General features: G+C 37.3%; 1 protein-coding gene across 3 annotated transcripts in view; it reads left to right on the plus strand.

Moving 5' to 3' along the window:
* The window catches only part of Cryz (crystallin zeta), a 30,182-nt gene extending 3,703 nt beyond the window's left edge, over positions 1-26,479 (plus strand). For all 3 annotated transcript variants that reach the window (XM_047522777.1, XM_047522786.1, XM_047522793.1), the window contains exons 2-9: positions 1,389-1,505; positions 2,925-3,077; positions 7,190-7,353; positions 11,686-11,737; positions 16,249-16,398; positions 19,082-19,183; positions 19,277-19,372; positions 25,567-26,479. In XM_047522777.1, the coding sequence (XP_047378733.1) occupies positions 1,395-1,505; positions 2,925-3,077; positions 7,190-7,353; positions 11,686-11,737; positions 16,249-16,398; positions 19,082-19,183; positions 19,277-19,372; positions 25,567-25,728 (990 nt within the window). In that variant the 5' untranslated portion in view covers positions 1,389-1,394 and the 3' untranslated portion in view covers positions 25,729-26,479. The remainder of the gene's footprint in view (positions 1-1,388; positions 1,506-2,924; positions 3,078-7,189; positions 7,354-11,685; positions 11,738-16,248; positions 16,399-19,081; positions 19,184-19,276; positions 19,373-25,566) is intronic.
* The last annotated feature ends 215 nt before the right edge of the window (positions 26,480-26,694 follow it).

Genomic DNA, 26,694 nt, shown 5'->3' on the forward strand with positions numbered 1-26,694 from the left:
CTATGTAAATTTCATGTTCGCCTTTGTTCTAAGCACTGTTTTAGATCATATTAACTAAGGATTTTTAAGTGGTAAATTTCTGATTAATTAAATCAAGAACTTTCCATTAATAATGCTACCAAAATGTTTTTGGTCCTCTGACTCCAACCCTATGCACACATGGAATGACATTTTTAACCAGAATAGGCCCTATTCTGAGCAGTCCTGTGCTGAGCTCTGATAAAAGTGTGAGTTCTTGGATCACAGGTCCAAGTTTTTGCAGCTCTTCCAGATTGTACTGCTTGTGTTTAAGGAGTATAATTATTGCAGAAGTTAGCAAATATGTTCTAAGTAGTAGCAGAATCTAACAATATTTGATTTGCTTTATTTCAAGAAATTATAATAACCCACAACTAAATTTATGGAAATATAGTCAACACCTTTTCATTATCTCTATAGGTACAGAAAAATTTTCTAGTTTCCAAAATTTTCCATTACATGATTTTATATACTAATGCTCTTTGCCTTTTCTTAGTTTATTTTAACTCTCAATTTTCTTTTTAGTCTAACAGTGGTGGACGTAAAGATTAATTAAGCCCTTAGAATTTATAAAAGATTGTAAAAATTGCCTATAGAGCAGTGTTTTTTGGTTTTTAATGTTTTTCCCCTTTTGTTAAAATGATCTACGTAACACCAAGAGTTTCAATTTGATACATCTCAAAGCTTAATGCTGAAAGAAAAAGCAAATTGCAGAATTAAGTACAAAACAACCAAAAGTTGGAAAACTTGCAAAACAATAGCACTTACTGCTTATTAATGCATATTGGTGTATTAGTGGTAGGACATGCTTGGGAATGATTAGTAGTGAATTTATGGTAAAATCACCTTTTGAAAGGTTCAGAAATGGGTGTAGGGATGGGCACAGCAAGCTTCATGTTTATAAAGTTTTAGGATTTTAAAATGTTGAGATTTGTTAACAATAGATGTGAAAGTGTTTAGTTATATTCTCCATATTTCTCTATATGTTTGACATATTTTGTAATCTTATCAATATGAAGTCTGTTTATCTAATGTTAGTAAATCTTATATTATCTCCTAAATTTTTCAAGGTGTTGCAATCCAAACTTACACAAAAGAAAGCATAAGATATGGTATCATGTTGTCTATCCAAATGTTTCTGGTTGCATGTTTGATTCCCTTGTTGAAGTCACTAAATCCCCACAGGAAGGTTTTGTAGCTGAAGGATTTGTAGGATGAAAAATTCTGAAAAATTAAATGAGATCAGTTGTAAGCTCATGATTCAAATTGTTGTTTGGAATCAAATTGTTTGATCTGCCCCTCCAGGGGAAAAAACATAGTGATAGCCTAAATGCAATATAACAATAAATTAATTTTTCCTTACTATCTAGGTCACCATGGCAACTGGACAGAAGTTAATGAGAGCTATTAGAGTTTTTGAATTTGGTGGACCAGAAGTGCTGAAGCTGCAGTCGGATGTTGTAGTACCAGTTCCAAAAGAACACCAGGTGGAAATAATGACCTTATTCAGACAATGATTACAATGGATGTGAAACCCTAGCACATCAAGTTAGTGTTCAAAGCACAGACTAACAATGATTTATAAAGACACTGAATTTGGACAAATTCTACACTGTTTATATGCATGAACTCTGACAAAATTAACACAGATCTAATAATTAGTGAAGTAGATAAATGAGAAGAGATAACCTCTGCTTATGAGAAAATTTTTTGGAGTGAGAATCAACTTACACAGTATAAAAAAATTAGATTTTTCTGAATGGAGTCATAAGTAGTTTTGATACTTTATTTTAATCAAAAACTTACATGGTTTTTATTTTGCACATGGTGGGGAAAAATTTCCTTCTGCATTCATATTTTTCACTTATGAATTAAAAGAATTTAATTGTAAAGCTTACTCATCTCAAGTGACTTTAACAATATCCTTTTGATTCAAAGTCATGTGTTTTTATTACTGCACCTTCCATAGCTCTGTAGTCTAATTTCCTTAGCAAGCCTTAGAGAGTTTACACAATTTGCTATAACCTACCTTTACAAATTTATTTCTTATCACTCCCCCAATAGACAGTGCTGTAACAACATCATACTTTATCCAGTTTCCCCAAGAGGCCCTTTCATTACTTCCATCTTTGCATGTACTATTTCTTTTACCTGAAATAATTTTCCTCCTATTCTTATAGAATCTCTACTTATCTTTTTAAGGCCTAACTCAATACAAATACTGCTTCCTCCTTAAGGTTTTCTCTTATTCCTATAGCAGAGATAATCACTCTGTGTTAAAGAAAAATTGGCTTCTCTACTAGAAGTAACCTCAAAATCTCAGTGCTTCAAAAATAGAAAATTATTTCCCAAATTTTATAATGTTGGTGGGTAGTCCTTCTGCAGTGACTTAGTAGGACTCAGGCTTCTGTCCTCATAGGGTTCTGACACCTTCAGCACCTGAGTTCTGAGGTTTCCAGGAAAGGATGTGGAAACACAGTGCAGATTGCCTAGGACGGTTTTGATGGGCCAGGCCTGCAAGTGGCTCTCATCACTTCTGCTCACGTTTCCCTGGCTGTCACTCAGGCCCTTCACTACTCAAAACTGAGAGGGTGGCCAGGAAATAATGTTTCTCCCATGTGTCTAGGAAGAGAAGGAAGTAGGTTTGGTGAAAGAGGTCTCTGCCCCACATATTCTTAAATATTTCTTCTGTTTTCCCAAAATCTTTTTAATATAGCACATAAGCCACTTCGTTTTATTTTTTATTTACATTTTGGTTCACAAAATTAGAATGTGACCTGCTTGAGGGAAGGATTAGTTTGTTTCGTTTTCTCCATTTTTATAGCTCTCATAATCCATTTGGTTATAGCATAACTGTAAATTAATGCCTAAATGCTCTGTGTAACTAAAATGCATTGTCATTTCAGGTTCTAATCAAAGTCCACGCATGTGGTGTAAACCCAGTGGAGACATATATTCGCTCTGGTACTCATTCCCTAAAGCCAGTCTTACCCTATACACCTGGCACTGATGTGGCTGGGGTAATAGAGGCCATTGGAGATAATGTAACTGCTTTCAAGGTATTACATTTTTAATTATTTCCATTTTGACTTACTTTTATAAAACATTTTAGCATATCTTTAAAACATATCTGTAAGACTTTCAAAGGCCCCATTACACAATTTCTGCCACTTGGGGGACTCCTTTAGTCAAAAAAGAAATGATGTCTTATCCAGAGGATTTGTTTGTATCAGTTGGAGCAAGTGCTGGATGATTTCTGTATCTAACAACTCCACAAAAGGAACTGTGGTCCTTTTGATTTAATAAAAATATGTAAGTAAAGAACACAAATAAGGAATTTATACTGTTTCCTAAGTCTTGGTAGTACACAAACCAATGTAATTTTTAATTCCCTTTATGAATTTAGTTTTACAAAATAAAGGAGAAATTTTTTTTTTTTTTTTTTTTTTTTTTTTTTTAAGAATGAGAAAACTTGAAAACATGCAAGGTCATTGTACAGTTTCAGAGCTGAGTCAGATCAAGGTCAATGGAAGTGTTTTGGTCAGGGCTTTTGTTATTTATATGCAAAAAGACATATAAAGGAAATTGTATATTCATATCATACTCATGTTCTAACATCTTTCCTCATAATTTCTTGACCTGCTCAACTTTGGCAGCACATTTACCAAAATTGACCTGGGATGGAGAAGATTAATGTGCCCCTGTACAGGAAGACGGTCAGATACATACAGCTTTCCACTTCTCAGTCTGTGGCAATCTGGCTTCTGCCCCCATCGCTCCACTGAAACTATTCTTGCTAATGTCACTAATCGCCTCTGTACTGTGGGAGTTAATGGACCCTTTTATGTCATTATCTTTCTTGACTTCTCAGTGACATTTGACACTCTCAGCCACTTAACTTTTTCTTAAAAATACTTTTTCTGCAGCTTCTGTGACATCATTTTATCCTGTCCTTCCTTCGCCTTCCTCTCTGGGCATCCTTTTTCAGGATTTTTTTTCTATGTGTGCTCCTTAAATCTTGGTGCTGCCCAGGTCTCTTAGTCCCTGTTTAGACCTCTACTTTTTGTATTTGATGTCTTTTTCATGATGATCTCATGAACTCTCTTTATTTCCATTATCATATGTGATGTCTTTAACATGAAACATTCTACTGAGCTGTCCAAAACAGTAGCCACTGGCCCCTATTGGCAATTAAGAATTTCAAATCAAGTTAATTTAAATTCAAATTGAAAGTGCAGTTCCAAAATCACACTAGCAGCAATTCAAATGCTTAGTATTCACATGCATCTAGCTGCTACTCTGCAAGTCTTATGGGAGAGTATAACCTAGACACAATATGACAATATACTAATTTTTTTTCTTAGTATTTACCAGACAATGCAGATATCCTGAATAGATTTCCACCATGACAAAAGTTCTGTTGAAGAGCACTGGACTCCCATGTCCAGCCTCTGGGAACCTCTTACTCAGTGAATCTGGAACAGAGCTCATCTTTTCTCACTGCAGATCTGCCTCTCTCTTATGTTACCTTGGCAGCTTCTAGGGTTCAAGGCTTATCTCAGTCTCCCTCACTCGAATGGCATTCTCTCTCCTCTTTCCATACCTAGTGCCTATAGTTTAGTTCAAGCTATCTTACCTACTTAACTATACCTCTGACCTGGGCTTCTGTGATACACACTTAACTTACTACCCTCTCTCCTTTCCCTACTCTAGAATCTACCCCTACTCTAGAATCTTTTCCTGGCATGTAATTCTGAGCATTTTACACCTCTATTAATTTTTGCATTAATTCCTTAAATATTTCAGGATATTGATGAAACTCCTCTTTATGGAATAAGAGTGTTCGATGCTCTCTCCCATCTATCTTGTCATTTTTATCTCCTCCTCTCAACCTGCAGTTTATTCTTTAGTATTGAATTATTATCCTCCCCTGCACATCCCAGCCTCTCTTGTGTCTGTGTTTTTGTTCATATTGGTTCTTCTGATTGGCAGAACTAAACTGAAACGCATATACATAGATTCAAGTAAACTTCTTGTTGTTTTTGTACTCCAACTTTAATTTCTTTCCATTTTATCTCCTGAAATCATAACATACCACACATGAGGTATGTAATGCCAGTACTTACCTTCTTATTGAGAATTGATGCTTGTACTATCTCAGCATTTATTCCTGCCTCTATTTCTTTGCTACTTCTGTTTCTTCACCCATGTTGATTCTTCCCAATTCTTTTTTTTCATTATGTTCTAATTAGTTGTACATGACAATAGAATGCATTTATACATTTCAATAAATCATACATAAATGGAGTATAATTTCTCATTTTTCTGATTGCACATATTGTAGGATCACTTTGGTCATGCAGTCATATATGTACATGAGATAATAATGTCTGTTTCATTCTACTATCCTTTCTATTCCCATACCCCTTCCCCTCCCCTCTACCTAATGTAAAGTAACTATTCTTCCCTAGCCTCCCACCCTTATTAGAATTAGTATCTGCATATAGAGAAAACATTCAACCTTTGGTTTTTTGGGGTTTGGCTTATTTCACTTAGCATGATATTCTCCAACTCCATCCATGTACTGGCAAATGCCATAATTTCATTCTTCTTTAAAGTTAAGTAATATTCCATTGTGTGTGTGTGTGTGTGTGTGTGTGTGTGTATATATATATATATATATATATATATATATATATATACATACATTTTCTTTATCCACTCATCTATTGAAGGGCACCTAGGTTGGTTCCATAGACTCTTTCCAATTCTTGTTTTCAAAATCTTGTCCTGTTCAAGTTCTAACTCAAATATTAACTTCTCAATGAAACAGTTCCTCCATTTTCTCAGCTTAGAAGTAATTCCTTTCTTCTTCTTGTACCTCCCTTTGATGACTTATTGTGTTTACCTTGCTTTATAATTTTTTCTGTTATGTTCTTCTCTCTCCTCCTAGAGTTTAGGGTGCTTAAGATTAGAGACAGTGTCTTGCTGTTCGTATTCCTTGCAGAACTCAAAATAATGCTTTCCAAATAGTGGATTCTTAGTAAATGATTGAAATTGAAATCAGTTCAACGTGTGTTTAAGCTATAAAAGCAGGATTAATCTTAACCTAGGCATGCTTGACCCTTGCAGGAGACACTGTTAAGTGGTGATACTTGCCTTTGACTCTCAGATGCCTTTTGGATCTTTTCGCATCTCCATCCTGCTGAATAATGCTGTTACTTTCAGGTTTCTTAATTATAGGACCAATTAAAGTATTCTGAGCAATCATTGCCTCCCTGCTTTGCCTATTCCAAAGAATATTCACTTTTATTTTATTTTTCCAAAAAAGAGAATTTGAGGGACTGCTTAAAGTGGGCAGTCAAATTTCCCCTAACATGTAAATCATGCTGAACCTCTAATGCCATGCATGTGCTTTTCAAAAGTATGGGCCCAGCAGGAGTTTATTGAGAATTTACTGTATATGGTGCCGACAGTGAAGAAACTTGTCCTAGCTCATCCTGCTGTCAGGATCCTGGCACGGTTTCTTCCTTTTGGGTTTATGCATGAAAAATGATAGGAGCACATCCATGGAAAGGATTTAGAACAGTTGTTAGTATGTTGAAGAAATTTGCATTTTCTTTGTTTATTCTCTCTAGTGTTCTGCGCATACACAGATACACACACACACACACACACACACACACACACAAAATAGCAGTTTGTATTAACCACCTTTGACCAAGTGATTGATCCTAGGAGATTACAGAACTTCTTTTTACCTCAATTTCCTCATCTGTGTAGTGGGATTAATCTAAAGTGAAGATAATAAAAGTGCCCATCTTACATAGGTAGTTGTGAAGGTCAAATAGGACCAATAAGACACTGACACAGTGCCTAGCATAGTAAGTCCTCAGTAAAGGTGAGTTATCATCTTTGCCATCATCAGGCTATTCCTGGAGTCCTCCTTTTGTTTTTTCTATTTTCTTTAATTTTCCTTTCATTGGGTTCCATTAAGAAAACATTTTAAAATGTTCAGCATTTAAAAAATATTTTTATGGGCATTCCTAAGATATAGAAAACAATATGTAAATACTTATTTCTTCTTATAAAGGTTGCATGATAAAGAATGATACTCATCTTGGCATAATTTTGAAGCCCTGGTACAGATATTAATCTATCTCCTCCCCAGAAAGGTGACAGGGTCTTCAGTTCCAGCACAATCTCAGGGGCGTATGCAGAGTATGCTCTCTCAGCGGATCACACTATTTACCCACTGCCTGGGAATCTGGACTTCAAACAAGGTGCTGCCATTGGGATCCCATACTTTACTGCTTTTCGAGCTCTGATCCACAGGTAATGACACACTCTGTAAATTTTATAGCCAGTGCCAAAGGAGGGCCCCATGAACTGCCTTCCAACCTGCCATCTGTCATGCATCTGTCTGTCACTTTGGGTTACTAGTTTTATACCATCAAACATTTATGGGTTGGAAACTGTGCTGATTTGGGTGATTGTGCAGATCACTGGGGACCCAAAGCAGAGAAAATACCATCTTGATTAGACTCACAGTCTAATGAGGGAAATAGACTTAAGAATAATAATATTTATGTGTAATAGGGAAAGGACAATGTTGAAATATATGTGGGGATTTGTGGGATCACAAGGGATATGTGTGGTGATGAGTGTGACCCTCCTGGAGACGTGAGAAACTTGGATTATCTTAAAGATGTGGTTTAGAAATTCTGTTATCTATTGGAATCACATGTGCAGCACCTTAAAAGTAGAGCATAGAAACCTTTCTCACCCCTCCCACACCTGAAAATCTATATTTTGGTCATATCCCCTTGACATTTGAAGAGCATTCGGGAATTTGCCCAAGGAAGGGTGTCTGGGAGGGGCAAGGACATTCTCAACAATGGGAATAGCATGATGCATGGGGAGAACAGCATGGTGGCTGGGGATAGCTGTAGCAATTCGGTTTTGTTGGGTAAAAGATTTCAAGGTGAAGAGTGGCAGAGAATAAGGTTGGAACATAGCCTCTCAATAAATGATAGCTATTATCATCAAACAGGCAGGTTTCAAACTGCATGAAGCTAGACTGTGGAGCTCACACATTCTTAAGTAAGGCCTGGAGTTCATAAAATGTTTTATTCAGGAGAATGCTATTATTATATTTGTGTTTCATTAAGATCACCTATCTGCTGTGTGAAGGATGAATTTGAAGACAGGAGGAGAAACAGATAGGAGAATCCTGTAGGAGTCTCCTCTGGACAAAATTCTTATGAGACAGAGCAAAGGTTATGATAGAAGACATCATGGTAGAAGAGGTGGAGAGGAAAGGATAACTTCAGATAGGTAAAATCAGGAGGATTTAGTGTTTTTTTTTTTTTTTTTTTTTTTTTTTTTTTGCAAGTGTATGAGGAAGAGGGAGAGCTTAAGGATACTTGTAACTTTTTTACCTTGAATAATGTATAACTATGATATAAAGAGGAGAAAGTCTTGGTAAACTGTGTTTGGTTTTGGACTTGAAATTGCGAGACAGTCATCCCAGATCCCAGGAGAGAAGCCCAATAGCCTGTGGGATAAAAGAATCTGAAACTTGAAGGCTAGAGATATAAATTTGGGCAAGTCAGCATGTAGATAAAAGTAGATGAAAAGTGGTGGCAGTTCCTTGGGTAGTGAGAATAGGACCCTTGTGAACATCAGGATTTAAAACCATGAGCAGATGAAAGTTATAGAGTCCTCAGGGAGCTCAAGGGCGTGGATCCATAAGCTAAGAGTGTGAAGGTCATGGTATTCATGAAGTGCCCAGTAAGCATATGGGCTTTGAAGATAAAAGACCTGGGCTAGAGTCCTGTCTTTCCCTGGTGCTCTCTAAATGACCATGGTCAAATTACTTCCCCTTTTTAACTGTAGCTTACTGATTTGAAAAATGTGGATAATAACAGTGTTTACCCTCTAGGGGTGTGTTGAAGTATATGTGTGAAGCTCTTAAGGTGGCATCTGGCACAGAGGAAGTGCTTCGTTTGTGTTGGATATAGTAGAAGTGGTGGCTGCCTAGCTAGGAAGGAGGGAAACCAGCTATCAGACAGCAGTGAGCAGAGGGGAGAGGAGAAGGTTACTTTGGAGGGAATGGGGGAAAGGGGGAAAAGATCCTTCTTTTTTTTTTTTTTTTTTTTTTTTTTTAATAGGATAGACAAGACTTGAACATGTATATAGCTAAGAAAGGATCTCACCAGGGGAAGAAGACTGATGGAATAAAATCTTGTATAAGGCAAGATGGAATGGATTTAGGACATAGTAGAGAGACTGGCTTCAAATATCAAAAGGACAACTTTACCCTTGAAGGATAAGGATCAGAATTATGGAAAAGTGTGTGAGGGTGTGGAAGGAGCTTATGTATGATTGCTTCACTTTTCATAATGAAGTAGGAGGCAAAGTGACTTTGTTTTTTTGGTTCCAGGAATTGAACTCAGGAGCACTGGATCACTAAGCCACATCCCCAGCCCTATTTTGTATTTTATTTAGAAACAGGGTCTCACTGAGTTGCTTAGTGCCTCCCTTTTGCTGAGGCTGACTTTGAACTCCTGATCCTCCTGTCTCAGCCTCCTGAGCCACTGGGTTTACAGGTGTATACCACCACACCTGGCTTAAAGTAATCTTATAAGAATCAGAATTGAAGGACACTGAAATGCAGGGTCATAGGATTTTCTTCCACAGTAGTAACCATTTAGATAAAGTTTTGAGGAAGTTAGGTTTTATCTTTAACTAAGGCTGGAATATTAATGGCAAATGGAATAGTTCAAAGGAGCTGAGAGCACTGAAGAGAGAGAAGCCAGGGCACCCTTCCCTGGGGTCCAGGCTGGAAGGGAAGGAAATGAGGTCAGGAGCAGCAAGTGGGCAGATATGGTGCTGGCAAGAGACAACCATCTCTGTGAGGTAGAGGAAGAGGTTTTGACAGAACCTGTGTTAGTCAGGGCTGTCCCAGGAGACCGAACCAAGAGACTCTGTGTGTGTGTGTGTGTGTGTGTGTGTGTGTGTGTATCTGTGTATATATATATATATATATATTTCTTAAAAATAAATGTTCATATGTATTGATTGGTATTAAGGAACTGGCTTTTGAAACTATAGAGGTGTGCAAGTCTAAAATTTGATGGGAGAGGTCAACAGGCTGGAAACTCAGGAAGAGTTGCAGTTTAAGGCACAAGGCAGTTCACTGGCAGGATTCCCTCTTGTGCAGAAAGTCAGTTTTGTTCTATACAAGCCTTCAACTGATTTGATGAGGCCCACCCACATTATAAAGGGTAGTCTACTTTACTCACACTCTACCATTTCAAGTGTTAATCTCATCTAAGAAAACATCTTCACAGGACATCCAGAATGGTGTTTGAACAAATATGAGGTGCAGGTGAGTTGATACATAAAATTAACCATGTCAATGACTCCCTGCAGGGGCTGTGATCATAGTAGTGGGGATTTAGAAGAGGGTTTGCCTGCACTCACCCCACCCCTGGGGATTGAGAAGAGTGTTTTTAGTGTTTGAGGTGTTGTGTTTAAGATTTTTATAAAAATTCATTGGGAAGTATTTCATATTTTATAGTATAATATCAGTAACCCTATGCCCGTACTTTATTTATATTCTATAATGTCAAATATTTTTGGTACTGATTATGTCAGTTTATCATTCAGACCTTCAGTTTAACCCACTTTCTTCAATCCCTTTATCTCCAAGCAAGAGTGCTGGGGGAAGCTTTCTTTGTTGCTCATTGTTGCCATTTATCAACTATTGGCACACAGCCTGAACCTGGCTCCAGGTTACTGTGTTCTCACTCCCAGAAAAAGCACAGTGTCCTTGGAGAGTGACCACCCCATATTGTTCTAGGAACTGAGAGCTCCTCCCTGAGAGTCAGATCCAAATCCCATTCAGCTGCTGGCCTTGACATTAGCACTTGCCCTTATGGAAGAGGGGCTCATCCCCCTTGGTCCCTGTTCCTTGCTTTCTGTGCATACAGAGGTGTAATAGTGTGAGCCAGGAGTAAAAAGAATATGTCTATTCACTTGAGGATCTAGACATTTTGGGGGTGCCATGGGACCTCTGTGACAAGAAAATTTGCTGATTCAGCCCTGCTTTCTGAAATCAGAGCCCAGAGACTGGTGCCTCTTGACGTTCAGAGGCACAGAGAAGCTAAAAATATTTTCTTACCCCTGACCAAAAATAGGCTGGCTTCTGTGTTTACTTGAGTATTACTCTGGACCACAGAATGAAGACTTACCTGTAATAAACCTGCCTGGAGACACTTTCTGTGGGAATCTGGGGAACAAGAGACTCCAGTTTCCCCAGGCTTAAAAGTTTCACTTAATGTACCCACAAGGACTGAAGCCTCTCAGAAACAGCACTATGTTGTGATGCCAGCATCCAGCACAGTGCCTGGCACTCAATGACTCTCAGCAACCATTTGCTGAACAGATACATGAATTGAAGATTTCCCTTTATCTGTGGCTCTCAAGAACCATTATTTGATCCTGAGGAGCGTGAAGAATATTTTGGGCTGTGTATCAGGATGCTCTTTGGGTAAATGTTAGGTGGACTAAAGGTAGAAATGCCTTAAAGATAATGAAAAAACACCTGAACTTAATTATGTTCAAAGAATAAAGAGATGGAACCTCTGTTTTCTTTTACAGTGCCCGTGTGAAAGCTGGAGAGAGTGTTCTGGTTCATGGGGCTAGTGGAGGAGTAAGTCTTTTTTGTTATGTTTAAATGAGCTTGGGTTTATGGGTTTGCCATAGTTCAAGTTGTTTTTTTAAAAGCCAAATTTATAAATACAGTCATGGCCACTTTTTGTTCCATTATATGGGGAAATTTCTTAAAATCCAGTCTTCTAAACGTGATCGTCACTACCTTATTAGCATTTCTTGGTTAATAAATTCCACAGAGCACGTCATGATAATGTCTGCATTAGGTTTTTTACCTATACTGGGTGCGGACCAAGATAACAGGCCGTGTTTTTGCCTTCAAGTAGCATATGTTATAAGAATATTTATCAAGAATTTTAAACAGTTCTAAAGGTTAATATTAATTCCATATTCCCTTAGATAAGGAAATAAAGCTCATTAGAGCTTCATTTGTGTGGCCCCAGACTGCACTGCAAAGCTACACTGCTCAGTCCTTTTTCCTCCCCTCCTTTGCTTGCCTGCTGCGCTTTGATGACATTCATGGAGTGCACAGTGTACAGCTGTGTCCTTAACACCACAACCCATGGCTTAAAATGCTAATGTTGGGGAGGGGGGTGAGGACTCAGAACTTGTAAAATAAGCCCTTCATGGAAATCACCCAGCACCAAGCTGTCAGAAACCTCCTCAAGAACCTGGCTGCCAGTGGGCCTCTGAGGAGCTTAGAAGAGTTACAGTTCTGAGGTTGGAATTTAACAAGAAATCGACATGACCTCTATCCTACAGAGAGAGGCTTTGGAAATTTTGGAGATAAGATTTTGCATTTTCAAAATAAAGGGCCCAGAGTGAAGTGGCTCACCTTGAGGAAGCTGGTTAACCCTTCGTGAGCATCGTGTGTTCTGGAGAGTACACTGAAAGAAGTAATCTAATATGTGGAGTACTGCACCCCGAATAATGAGAGTCTTTTCCTGACCTCTAAAAGTGGACATATGATCCAGAGAAGTCAGTGCCTTTTTGTCTGTTTCTTTAGATGAATCACAAGGTTTCACACCTAGCTTCCTATATACCTCAAATAGATCAATTCTGAAGGACTTCACAGACCAGACTATTTACTAAAAAACACCAAGATTGTCTTTGTGGGGCTTGAGAAAATATGAGATAAGTCCTATCAAAAATGCCCATTGTTTAGCTCCAGAGAAGAGGCTATTTTTAGAGTAGGTTAAATTTAACCCTGAATAACTGAAGGTCTATCACACACGTGCATTTATTTAAATTGCTCTGGCTTTCTGAGACTGACCTTATGCTCTGTGTAGAAGAGAAAGATTTCAGTAGGAAGGAGAAGAGTTTAAAGAAAATCTCTCTTTATTCCCTTACCCTCTTGTAAAAAGCCCAGTCGCTTTGCCATGCTTTTTTTTTTTTTTTTTTTAAAGGTAAAATCCACACTGTTCTTGGAGCTGGCTGTTTGTTAAATCCTTGCCTGGCAGGGATAGGCTGGCGACCTGGTGTGTGAATCGCTTCTGATCCTCCCTGCCCTATCAGAGGGAAACAGAGTGCTGGGTTTTGCCTTGCTTCTGTTTGTACTTTCTGTCCTCATTTAATTCAAATTCCTTTGGGATTATGTTGTGTGTTTAAAATGGTGTAGGATTTATGAACACAGCTATTGTCCTGATATGTTGGTGGGGAGTGCCGTATTTTAGTGTTAGCAAAATAAGTACGAGAAAAATAGTTGCCACATAATGGTGCATAATCTATTGAAAGAGTATTGCTGGTAAAATTGTTGACGAGAAGAAAATAAACAGTGCTTTTACAAAGCTATCAAGTACTCTTCAAAGGAGAGCATAAAGAGATATACTTACATTAAATCTTTATTTTTAAATGTGGTTTTATTAGAGGTCTGTGATTTTTTTAATTGAAAATGAAAGTGGCAAAAGTTCATTGTGGTGACCCAGTAGCATGCTGTGTTTCATCTAGCTGGATGCCTCTGTTCTCCATCAGGTAGTGAGTTCCGTGCATCTGTTGGTGTATTTGTTGGTTAGATCCCATAAGTGCCTGCCATAACCTTACTGAGTTAGATCATCATTCCTATGCGTATTACAATCTTTAGGGTCTGTTTCAGGTCTGGGAGTCTGTGATTACTACAATATAAATCAGTTTCTCTCTCACCATTGTTCATTTTAATTTTTTTCTGTCTTGCCCAACCCAGTCCTTCTCTAGATCAGTGGTAGTCAATGGGGCGTGGTGGTGTGCAGTGATTCTGTATCATCTGCCCTTCCTTTCAGGGACATTTGTCAATGTCTAGAAATATTTTTGGTTGTTACACTGGGGAAGAGGATTCTGGCATCTAGTGGGCAGCAGCCAGGGATGCTGCCAGACATCCTTCAATGCTCAGAATAGTCTCTCACAACAAGAAATGATATGACCCAAATGTCATTAGCAATAAATCGAGACACTTTCCTAAATGTGTGTGACACTTCTCTGTATCATTTATTTGGTATATTTGGCATATTGGCATATTTGATTCTTTTTTATCTATATTCCTAAATTACTTTTCTCTTTTATACTAAGCACATTTATCTGGCATTCTAGTGACTTCATCCACCTATAAGATGATGAATCTCAAACACATTTACCCAGCTCCAAACTTCAAGTCCATACCCACTTTCCCCTCCTCTGGGGAATGCTGTGCAACTCCTGCATCTTCCAAGTGGACTGTTGCTTTCACAAATGTGATGTTCTTGGTTAATGAAGCCAGCTGATCTGACCAAAGACCCAAGAGACATCCTTGACTTTTCTCCTTACTGTCCACAGTTGATCTGTGAGGAAGTCCCATCAGTTTACCTCTAACTATTTGGATTGTTTTTGTTGTTTGTCATGCGACTACCTTAGTCTTAGCCAGCTTCATCTCTTATCTAGACTGTTAAGCCAACTACAAGCTGATCTTCTTTCCCCATTCCTCTCCACTTTCTTTGTGCCTCACATATAATTGGAGTGACCTTTTTTAAAGTCTAAATTGATCATATACTCCCCTGCTGGAGCTCTCCAGTGATTCTGCATAGTTTTTAATAAAATCCCAAGCCTTTATCTTACCTCTAAGGTCCTGTCACTTTGGTCTCTCTTTGCCTCTCTGGACTTATCTTCCACTCTCTCTCTGTTGCTTGAGGCATGTGGACCCTCTTTCTGCCTTTTGAGCACTCAGGCACATTCCTGCTTCACCCTGTTTGCTACCTGCAGCATCTCCCAGATCACTGCCCAGATGTTCATGTGGCTTGTTGCTCACTGCCTTTTAGGCCTCATTTCTCCTTAGTGGCCTTTCCTGATGACCTGAATTGCCCCTTTTCCTATCTCTTTCTAACCCAATAGCCTGTTGTTGTTTTTTTTCTTCTTAGCATTAACCATTTTCTGAACTTATTTTATTCATTTATTTATTCATGTGTTTATTATCTCCCCCTCCTTAGAATGTTGTTTCTTATATTAATCATGTTTAACACACAGTAAACATTCAATTGAGTAGCACAGTTAATTTGCCTGTGTACCTGTCTCTTTTATTTAAATGGTAGAGATCTTACATTTGTTATTTAGTGTATATATATATATGTATATATATATATGTATGTATATATATATGTGTATATATATATATGTATGTATATATATATATGTATGTACGTATTATATACACTATATATATATTTTGTGGAGGTTTACTGGGGATTGAACTCTGGGGCACTGGACCACTGAGCCACATCTCCAGCACTATTTTGTATTTTATTTAGAGACAGATCCTCACTGAGTTGCTTGGTGTGTCACTTTTGCTGAAGCTGACTTTGAACTTGTGATCCTCCCATCTCAGCCTTCTGAGCCACTGGGATTACAGGCATGTACCACCATGCCCGACTAGTATTTTTTTAATTAGTTGAAGTATAAAGTTAGTGAGAATTTTCAGATCATCTTTAAAGCCCATACCTTCTGCGCAAAGCAGATGCTAAGCAAACATTTTGATGCACTGCATAAAAATTCAAGTTCTGTAGTCTGATTTGATTTGGTCCAGCTACTATTCCCTCTTTGTATGTGACTTGGGCAATTTACTTTTTTTTTTGTACTGGGGATTGAACCCAGGGGTGCTTTACTGAGCTACATCCCTAGCCCTTTTTGTGTTTTTATTTTGTGACAGGGTCTTGCTAAGTTGCTTAGGGCCTCGTTAAACTGCTGAGGCTGGCCTTGAACTTTTGATCCTCCTCCCCACATGCTGGGATTACAGGTATATGCCACAGCACCTGGCAGGTTACTTCTATTTTGAAACTTATGCTTCCTCATATGTAGAATAGAGACAGAAATAATATCTACTTTAGGATCATTGTGAGGATGGAATAAAGCAGTATGTAGAAAGTATTTAAGATGGTAACTAGAATATTATAAGCACTCAATACAAGTTAGCTATTTTTCTTATTTCTTTACATGCTAAGTTCCATGAGGATAGGTTAAATCTTAGAAGGACCTGAAGCTCATTTTATGTTTATTAAGTGTTTTCAGGAATGCAGAAAACATGTAACTATTGTGTTATATTTTGGTTTTCAGGTTGGATTAGCAACATGCCAAATTGCTAGAGCTTATGGCTTAAAGGTTTTGGGCACAGCTGGTACTGAGGAGGGACAAAAGATTGTTTTGCAAAATGGAGCCCATGAAGTATTTAATCACAGAGAAGTTAATTATATTGACAAAATTAAGGTAAAATTCTCTTCAGTATATAAAAGTCTAACATTGTTTATTGGAGACTACTTTGTTTCTATATTCTTTTACAAACTACTCTCTTAAAGTTGTTTGCTTCCATTTTTATGACTATGCGTTTTTATGCCTATGTGTGTTTTAAAGTTTTAATTAATTTAAAAAGCAGAAATGGCTAATTTTTCAAATTTTACTGTCCTTTCTGTATTGTGTATATGTACTAAATGAAATATAATCTTTCTAGAGTCTCATAGCTATAAAAGTTGGTGCTCTTTAATGTAATCACATTTCAAGTAAAGCTTTTCCTTCCTTACCTCCCATTGCAGTAAACACTCAATTGAGCAGCGGTTAATTTGCCCTTGTATCTGTCTCTTTTATTTAAATGGTAGAGGTCTTACATTTGTTATTTAGTGCATATATATATATATATATATATATATATATATATATATATTTGTTGTTGTTTTTTGTGGGGGTTTACTGGGATTGAACTCTGGGGCACTGGACCACTGAGCCACATCCCCAGCACTATTTTGTATTTTATTTAGAGACAGGGTCTCACTGAGAAACTTCTTAAACTGCTCCTCTGAGGTCACAGTCTGCTGGTCTTGTCTCAGTCCTCATCCTGTTTGATTTTTCAGAGCATTTGACCCTGACCACATCTCCTTAAAGCTGATTTTGTTCTTGCTTCCCAAACTATTCACCTTCATTCTCCTTCCTCTTCGTATGACTTCATATTGGTGTTCCATGGTGTTTTTTACCTTAGTCTCTCTTCCATGTGCTAGACTTTCCTCTAATCAACTTCATATATCCCATGGCTTTGGTTATTACTCATGTGCTACTGATTTATAGAACTGTCTCTGGCCTGACTTCCATTCCTTCATGCCACCAGCCTGCTAGACCTTGCCACTCACCTGCTCACCCAAGATAGGAACCCTCATTTTATTTTAATCACCATTCTCCCTCCCACCCAAGTTGGTCACCTCATCCTGCTGGTTTCACCTCTGACATGCCTTTATGCAGACCTCTCTTACTCTATTCCATCCACCTGTGACTTAGTTTAGGCCTCAATTTCTCTAGCCCTGACTATCAATCATAAATTAACTAATAACCCCTTTTGTCTTTTCTATTTTTTAATCAGAGATATTTGTGTTCCTCTTTCAAAAAATACCCAGAAGTAACTAAAAATGGCAGCTACTTTAGAAAAGGAATTTTTTTACTCTCACTTCCTACTGCTATTGCAGTGCTTAAAACGGTGTCTGGTGCATGAATCAATGAACAAATTCCCAATCCTTTAACATGGCATTCAATGTGTGGTTACAATCTGTACCCATTCTACAATCCCCTCTCCCACAATGCTGTGGTAGTTTGGATGAGTGTTCCCCAAAGAGCCATGCATGAAAACCTTGGTCCCCCCAGCCTGAGGCACTGTTGGGAGGTACTGGAACCTCTAAGAGGTAGGGCCTAGTGTGACTCTTACAGTCATATGGAGATGTGACCTTGAAGGGGTTATTAGGACCCTAACCCCTCCTGTTTCTCACCGTGGGATGAGTAGTCATGCTTCATGAGGCACTCCCTGCCATGATAACTGCATTGCTGTAGGCCCAAAGCAACAAGGTTAACTGACCATGGACCAGCACCTCTAAAATTGTGAGCCAAAATAAAACATTTTACTTTAAGTTGATTATCTAAGGTGTTTTGTTAATATAACAGAAAACCGACTAACACACACCTCTTCTCCCTGCTCCTTCTCCATACCTAGATATGTTCTTCAGTTTCTCTAGCGTTCCAATCCTTGACTTCTCAGTTCCTTACATTTTGCTTTTTGGTTTCTTAAGTTGAGACTTACTCTGTCTTCTGTCTGGTTTCCCTCACTTGTCTTCCTTCCTTTTTGCTTAGACAATTCTTTTCCACGCCTGAGGCCCAGATCATTGCCTCTGTAGTTGCAGAGTTTTAACTTTTTTCTTCTATAAATTATGGCTTATTTTGCTACTATAGCACTTAGGCCTTTACATTACAGCTATGACTAGTATTTTCCATCTTTCTTCTAGCTCTGTTTTTAGCTCACTGCATTCATTCTTTACATTCTAGTATAGTGTCTGACATGGGATATTCTTTATTTGTTGATAAAATAAAATGAATATCATGTAGATATGTATTAGCTTTTTAAAAGTGCCAGTTGGGAACCAAAATCTCAGCGTGACAATCAGATGGTAAACCATTTGGAACAAAACTGAATGTGCGCTAACACACACGCACACACACACACACACACTCAAATCCTGCAACACCAGTGTATTTGTTATTTTAATAAAAAGGGAAACCCCCTGGGGTTTTTGGATTTTGATTTGTTCATTTTTTTGTAAAATACATTTTAAAGATAGGAAGTCTTTGTCTAAGTAAAAAGTGGTTTATACTCAAATTGAGTCTAGTACCTGAAAATTCCAGGGAGACTTTATTTCATCATGTCAATTGATCCAGTAGAAACCTTTATCATTTTAGATGTTGTAGCTGGTACCTTGGAGTTATACCATTATTATATAATTAGATCATTTTAAAATTTACATTGTTATTTTTAAAAACATATTTTATGTCATTGTCATTTGGGATGCATTTTTGTAAAATAATAGCTATTAGACAGGTTTTTCACTTGTTATCTTACTCTCCATTCTTTTTTATTATGTAGAAATCTGTTGGTGAAAAGGGGATTGATGTGATTATTGAAATGTTAGCTAATGTAAATCTGAGTAATGATTTGAATCTTCTGTCATTTGGAGGAAGAGTAATAGTAAGTATTTTTCATTACCACTTTAAAGTTTTACCTCAGTTTAATGCTCTCCTGCAGCGATCTTTAACTGTATACCTGTTGTTTTCATAATAGGTTGTTGGCAGCAGAGGCCCTATTGAAATAAACCCACGGGCCACCATGATGAAAGAGTCTCGTATAGTTGGAGTCACTCTCTTTGCATCAACCAAGGTATGAGAAGTGCTTTTACTTTTGTTAACTTTGACATTGGTACAGTTTTCCTAGTCTGATAGACTAAAGTTAGAGTAGATGCTAAGCTTGCTTGGCTGACTAGAGGAGTGGGTATGGATAAGCCACCTGATGGGTAATGAAGGCAAAAATACAATTTATTACCCAAGTCAGCACTCTTAAGAGAGAAAGATGATACTATTACTAATTATTTCAAGAAAATAGGTGATCCAAGATGGCGGACTAGAGGGTAACTGCATCTCCAGTCACTCCAGAACCCAGGATTCAAGAAGGGGAGGCATTGAGAGACTCGGACTAAAATAGAACCACGGGGTGAGTCTCCCCCAATGGTTGAAGCTCCGCCTGGGCGGCAGGCCCGGAGAGAGATGGCTTATCAGAGCAGGGCAGGGCAGCTAGAGTCTTCCCCAGGTAGCCCTGCTCACTCCGGCGGTGGGCCCCTCCCACACGGCCAGCTTCTCGGAGCAGGCCCCCCAGTGAGAGCCTTTCTGCACAGAGCCAGCTCCAAGCTCTGGAACCAGTAGTGGGCTAGGGGCAGCTTTCTTTGGAAGCACTGCATTATCAAGTTCCTCCAAGACTTCAGGCTACTGAAGGCTGGGAGGTGATACACTGGAAATCTACAGGGACACTATAAGTCAATAGAGGAAATCTGCAATATCTCAGAGTCCCACTGACATCTGACCAATATGAGAAAACAAGGAAAGAAAATGTCCCAAACAAACCTAGATACTATATCAATAAAACCCAATGAAGGCACAGCAGAAGAATTGTCAGAAAGGGAGTTCAGAATGTACATAATTAAAACAATCAGGGAAGCAAACGAGGAGATGAAAGAGCAAATGCAGGCATTGAAGGAGGAGATGAAAGAGCAAATGCAGGCGTTAAATGACCGCACCAATCAACAGTTAAAAGACCAAATATGGGAAGCAAGAGATCATTTCAATAAAGAGTTAGAGATACTGAAAAAAAACAAACTGAAATACTAGAAATGAAGGAAACAATAAACCAAGTTAAAAACTCCATAGAAAGCATAACCAATAGGATAGAACACCTGGAAGACAGAACCTCAGACTTTGAAGACAAATTATTTAATCTTGAAAACAAAGTTGGCCAAACAGAGAAGATGGTAAGAAATCATGAACAGAATCTACAAGAATTATGGGATATCATGAAAAGGCCAAATTTAAGAATTATTGGGATTGAGGAAGGCTTAGAGAAATAAACCAAAGGAATGAACAATCTATTCAATGAAATAATATCAGAAAATTTCCCAAATCTGAAGAATGAAATGGAAAACCAAGTACAAGAGACTTATAGGACTCCAAATATGCAAAATTACAACAGACCCACACCAAGGCACATTATTATGAAAATACCGAGCATACAAAATAAAGACAGAATTTTAAAGGCCGCGAGAGAAAAGAATCAAATTACATTCAGGGGGAAACCAATAAGAATATCAGCAGATTTTTCAATCCAGACCCTAAAAGCTAGAAGGGCCTAGAACAACATTTACCAAGCCCTGAAAGAAACCGTATGCCCACCAAGAATCTTACACCCAGCAAAACTTACTTTTAGATTTGACGACGAAATAAGATACTTCCATGATAAACAAAAGCTAAAGGAATTTACAAAAGAAAGCCAGCATTACAGAACATTCTTAGCAAAATATTCCATGAAGAAGAGATGAAAAACAACGATGCAAATCAGCAACGGGAGGAACTAGCCTAAAGGAATAGCCATATAAAGGAGAAACCAAATCATGTCAAAAAACAAAAATGAGTCAAATGACTGGGAATACAAATCATATCACAATAATAACCGTGAATGTTAATGGCCTGAATTCTTCAATCAAAAGAAATAGACTGGCAGATTGGATTAAAAAGAAAAATCCAACAATATGCTGCCTGCAAGAGACTCATCTCATAGAAAGAGATACCCATAGAGTAAAGGTGAAAGGATGGGAAAAAACATACCATGCACATGGACTCAGCAAAAAAGCTGGAATATCCATCCTCATTTCAGATAATATGGACTTCAAGCCAAAACTAGTCAGAAGGGATAAAGAAGGACATTTCATACTGCTTAAGGGAAGCATAAATCAGCAAGACATAACAATCATAAATATCTATGCCCCGAACATTGGCTCATCCATGTACGTCAAACAAATCCTTCTCAATTCCAGAAATCAAATAGACCACAACACAATAATACTAGGTGATTTTAACACACCTCTCTCACCACTGGATAGATCTTCCAAACAAAAATTGAATAAAGAAACCATAGATCTCAATAACACAATCAACAATTTAGACTTAACGGACATATATAGAATATATCATCCAACAAAGAATGAATACACTTTCTTCTCAGCAGCACATGGATCCTTCTCTAAAATAGACCATATTTTATGCCACAAAGCTACTGTTAGCAAATACAGGAAGATAGAGATACTCCCTTATACTCTATCAGATCATAATGGAGTGAAATTAGAAATAAATGACAGAATAAAAAATAAACTTCTCCAATACCTGGAGATTAAATAATACACTATTATATGATGAATGGATAACAGAAGACATCAGGAGGGAAATAAAAATATTCTTAGAAGTAAACAAGAACAAAGACACATCATATCAAAATCTCTGGGACACTATGAAAGCAGTACTTAGAGGAAGATTTATTTCATGGAGCGCATTCAACAAAAGAAGTAGAAATCAACAAATAAATGACCTAACACTACAGCTCAAAGCCCTAGAAAAAAAAGAAGAGCAGACCAACACCAAAAGTAGTAGAAGACAGGAAATAGTTAAAATCAGAGCTGAAATCAACGAAATTGAAACAAAAGAAACAATTGGAAAAATTAACAAAATAAATAGTTGGTTCTTTGAAAAAATAAACAAAATTGATAAACCCTTAGCCACACTAACAAAGAGAAAGAGGGAGAAAACTCAAATTTTAGTAATTTAGTAATTACTAAATTTAGTAATTTAGTAAATTTAGTAATTTAGTAATTACTAAAATTTGTAATGAACAAGGAAATATCACAACAGACACGACTGAAATACAAAACATAATTAGAAGCTATTTTGAAAATCTATACTCCAACAAAATAGAAAATTTCAAAGTCATCAATAGGTTTCTACAGACATGTGAATTGCCTAAACTGAATGAGGAGGACATACACAACTTAAATAAATTAATTTCAAGCAATGAAATAGAAGAGGTCATCAAAAGCCTACCAACCAAGAAAAGTCCGGGACCAGATGGGTTCTCAGCCGAGTTCTACAAAACCTTTAAAGAAGAGCTCATTCCAATACTTCTCAAAGTATTCCCTGAAATAGAAGAGGAGGGAACCCTCCCAAACTCATTCTATGAAGCCAATATCACCCTGATACCTAAACCAGACAGAGACACATCGAGGAAAGAAAATTTCAGACCAATATCCTTAATGAACATCGACGCAAAAATTCTCAACAAAATTTTAGCAAATCGCATACAAATATATATTAAAAAGATAGTGCACCACGATCAAGTGGGTTTTATCCCAGGGATGCAAGGTTGGATCAACATCAGGAAATCAATAAATGTCATTCACCATATCAATAGACTTAAGAATCACATGATTATTTTGATAGATGCAGAAAAAGCATTCGATAAAATACAGCATCCCTTCATGCTCAAAACACTAGAAAAAATAGGGATAGTGGGAACATTCCTTAACATTGTAAAGGCCATCTACACTAAGCCCATGGCCAATATATTCTAAATGGTGAAAAACTGAAAGCATTTCCCCTAAAAACTGAAACAAGGCAGGGATGCCCTCTTTCACCACTTCTATTCAACATCGTCCTTGAGACTCTAGCCAGAGGAATTAGACAAACCAAAGAAATTAAAGGGATACGAATTGGAAAAGAAGAACTCAAACTATTCCTGTTCGCTGATAACATGATTATATATTTAGAGGAACCAGGAAATTCCACCAGAAAACTTTTAGAACTCATAAGTGAATTCAGTATAGTAGCAGGTTACAAGATCAATGCTCATAAATCTAATGCATTTTTATACATAAGTGATGAATCTTCAGAAAGAGAAATTAGGAAAACTACCCTGTTCACAATAGCTTCAAAAAAAAATAAAATACTTGGGAATCAATCTCACAAAAGAGGTGAAAGACCTCTACAATGAGAACTACAGAACACTAAAGAAACAAATTAAAGAAAACCTTAGAAGATGGAAAGATCTCCCATGTTCCTGGATAGGCAGAATTAATATTGTCAAAATGACCATACTACCTAAAGTGCTATACAGAGTCAATGCAATTCCAATTAAAATCCCAATGATGTACCTTTCAGAAATAGAGCAAGCAAGAATAAAATTCATCTGGAAGAATAAAAAACCCAGAATAGCTAAAGCAATCCTCAGTAGAAAGAGCGAAGCAGGGGGTATCGCAATACCAGATCTTCAACTCTAGTACAAAGCAACAGTAACAAAAACAGTACAAAGCAACAGTAACAAAAACAGCATGGTATTGGTACCAAAATAGACAGGTAGATCAATGGTACAGAATAGAGGACATGGACACAAACCCAAATAAATACAATTTTCTCATACTAGACAAAGGTGCCAAAAATATGCAATGGAGAAAAGATAGCCTCTTCAACAAATGGTGCTGGGAAAACTGGAAATCCATATGCAATAGAATGAAATTAAACCCCTATCTCTCACCCTACACGAAATTCAACTCAAATGGATCAAGGATATCAGAATCAGACCAGAGACCCTGCATCTTATAGAAGAAAATGTAGGTCCAAATCTTCAACTTGTTGGCTTAGGATCAGACTTCCTTAACAGGACTCCCATCGCACAAGAAATAAAAGCAAGAATCAACAACTGGGATAGATTCAAACTAAAAAGCTTTCTCTCAGCAAAGGAAACTATCAGCAATGTGAAGAAAGAGCCTACAGAGTGGGAGAATATCTTTGCCACTCATACTTCAGATAGAGCACTAATTTCCAGAATCTATAAAGAACTCAAAAAACTCTACACGAAGAATACAAATAATCCAATCAACAAATGGGCTAAGGAAATGAACAGTCACTTTACAGAAGAAGCTCTACAAGCAATCAACAGATATATGAAAAAATGTTCAACATCTCTAGTAATAAGAGAAATGCAGATCAAAACTACTCTTATGATTCCATCTCACCCCAGTTAGAATGGTGATTATCAAGAACACAATCAACAATAGGTGTTGGCGAGGATGTGGGGAAAAAGGTACACTCATACATTGCTGGTGGGGTTGCAAATTAGTGCAGCCACTCTGGAAAGCAGTATGGAGATTCCTCAGAAAGCTTGGAATGGAACCACCATTTGACCCAGCTATCCCACTCCTTGGCCTATACCCAAAGGACTTAAAATCAGCATACTATAGAGATACAACCTCATCAATGTTCATTGCTGCTCAATTCACCATAGCCAGATTGTGGAACCAACCTAGATGCCCTTCAGTTGATGAATGGATAAAGAAACTGTGGCATATATATACAATGGAATATTACTCTGCCATGAAGAATGATAAAATTATGGCATTTGCAGGCAAATGGATGAAATTGGAGAATATCATGCTAAGTGAGATAAGCCAATCTCAAAAAACTAAAGGATGAATGATCTCGCTGATAAGCGGATGAGGACATATAATGGGGGGTGGAAGGGGTTAGTCTTAGGGTTAGGGTTAAGTTTAGGGTTAGGGATAAGGAGGGTGGTAAGAAGGGAGGAAGGAAGGACTGTATAGAGGGAAAAGAGGGGTGGGAGGGGTGGGGGGAAGGGAAAAAAAATAACAGAATGAATCAAACAACATTACCCTTTGTAAATTTATGATTACACAAATGGTATGCCTTGACTCCATGTACAAATAGAGAAACAACATGTATCCCATTTGTTTACAATTAAAGAAAAAAAAGAAAATAGATATTTTATAAACTAACACTGTCCCAGGCAAGTGGAACTTATGGTTATGCGTCAGAGAACAACTTTTTCTATAGTTCTGGACAAATTGACAAAACCACCCATTTGTAAGAGACTGTGATATAACTCTTAGATTCTAAGGATTTTTAAAGCTTCTAAAAATTAAGCCATTTGTTTTACTACAAAAATAAATTATTTTTGCTCTTTTATAGGAGGAGTTTCAGCAATTTGCAGCAGCCCTTCAAGCAGGAATGGAAATTGGTTGGCTAAATCCTGTGATAGGGTCTCAGTATCCTTTGGAGAAGGCGGCCCAGGCTCATGAGGATATCATTCGTGGTAACAGGCCTGCTGGAAAAATGGTTCTTGTCTTGTGAGGATTCATTCTTCTATTGTCTTCCTGTGCAGTTAGGAGGCGTTCTGTCCTCTAGACTTAACCTACAGTTCCTTTAATTAACATTTAATTGATTCAGTGAATTTCTTATATTAAAAAACAAGATTTTTTTTTTCTTTAGAGAACAGAGAAAATGGAGGAAAACATTTTGTAGCTTGCAATATTTTATATGCCTTCTCTATCAAATTAAGGGGTCATCATAGTAGGAAACAGCATGTTGGTGGTCATTTGGCATTGGGTTGGTTTCAGAATTTCTTGATTGATTATACAACATGATTAAAATGTGCAAATTTAGAATAAGACTTTTGATTTCCAAGCCTACTTATTTTTAAATGTCAACATTTCACTAATCTTCTCTGATTAACCCATAGCTGTGATGGACCTGAAACTCTCTAGACTAACTTTTTCATAACTAATCTCATTTAAACCCATAATCTTTTGGAAGGGAAAAAAATACATAATACCTAGAGAAATTTTTTTAGTTTTCCCCAAATTACTAAATTATGCATTACATTCCTAATTCATTACCACTGGCACATTTTTAGTCTATAATGGTAGGTACAGAGTCACCAAGGTATTTCTTGATTGATTAGGTTTTTAGAGTAGACTTAGAGTTACTGATTTTTGTGATATGGGTTACATATTGTTATTTAAATTAATATGTGCACTAATTTGATACTAAGAATTGTCTGCTTTTGTTTTTAAAAACCTGTAATAAATCCTATGGAAAATTAGATCTGTGTTTGTCTAGTTTGTCTTTGTGCAGTACTTGTCTCAAATCACTTCTGCATGGCTCCTAATGGTTACTTAACAGTGTTCTGTGTGGAACTTCTTTATCTGAACTAAATAAAAGAATGGCCTTAGTAATCCTACTATTAGTGTTATGTTCAAGGAAATGAGGTTTGGTTTTTCATTATTTTTTTTTTTGTTCCATGAACACATCCTTCTG

The sequence above is a fragment of the Sciurus carolinensis genome, chromosome 1, assembly GCF_902686445.1.
Source record: "Sciurus carolinensis chromosome 1, mSciCar1.2, whole genome shotgun sequence".
Lineage (NCBI taxonomy): Eukaryota > Metazoa > Chordata > Mammalia > Rodentia > Sciuridae > Sciurus > Sciurus carolinensis.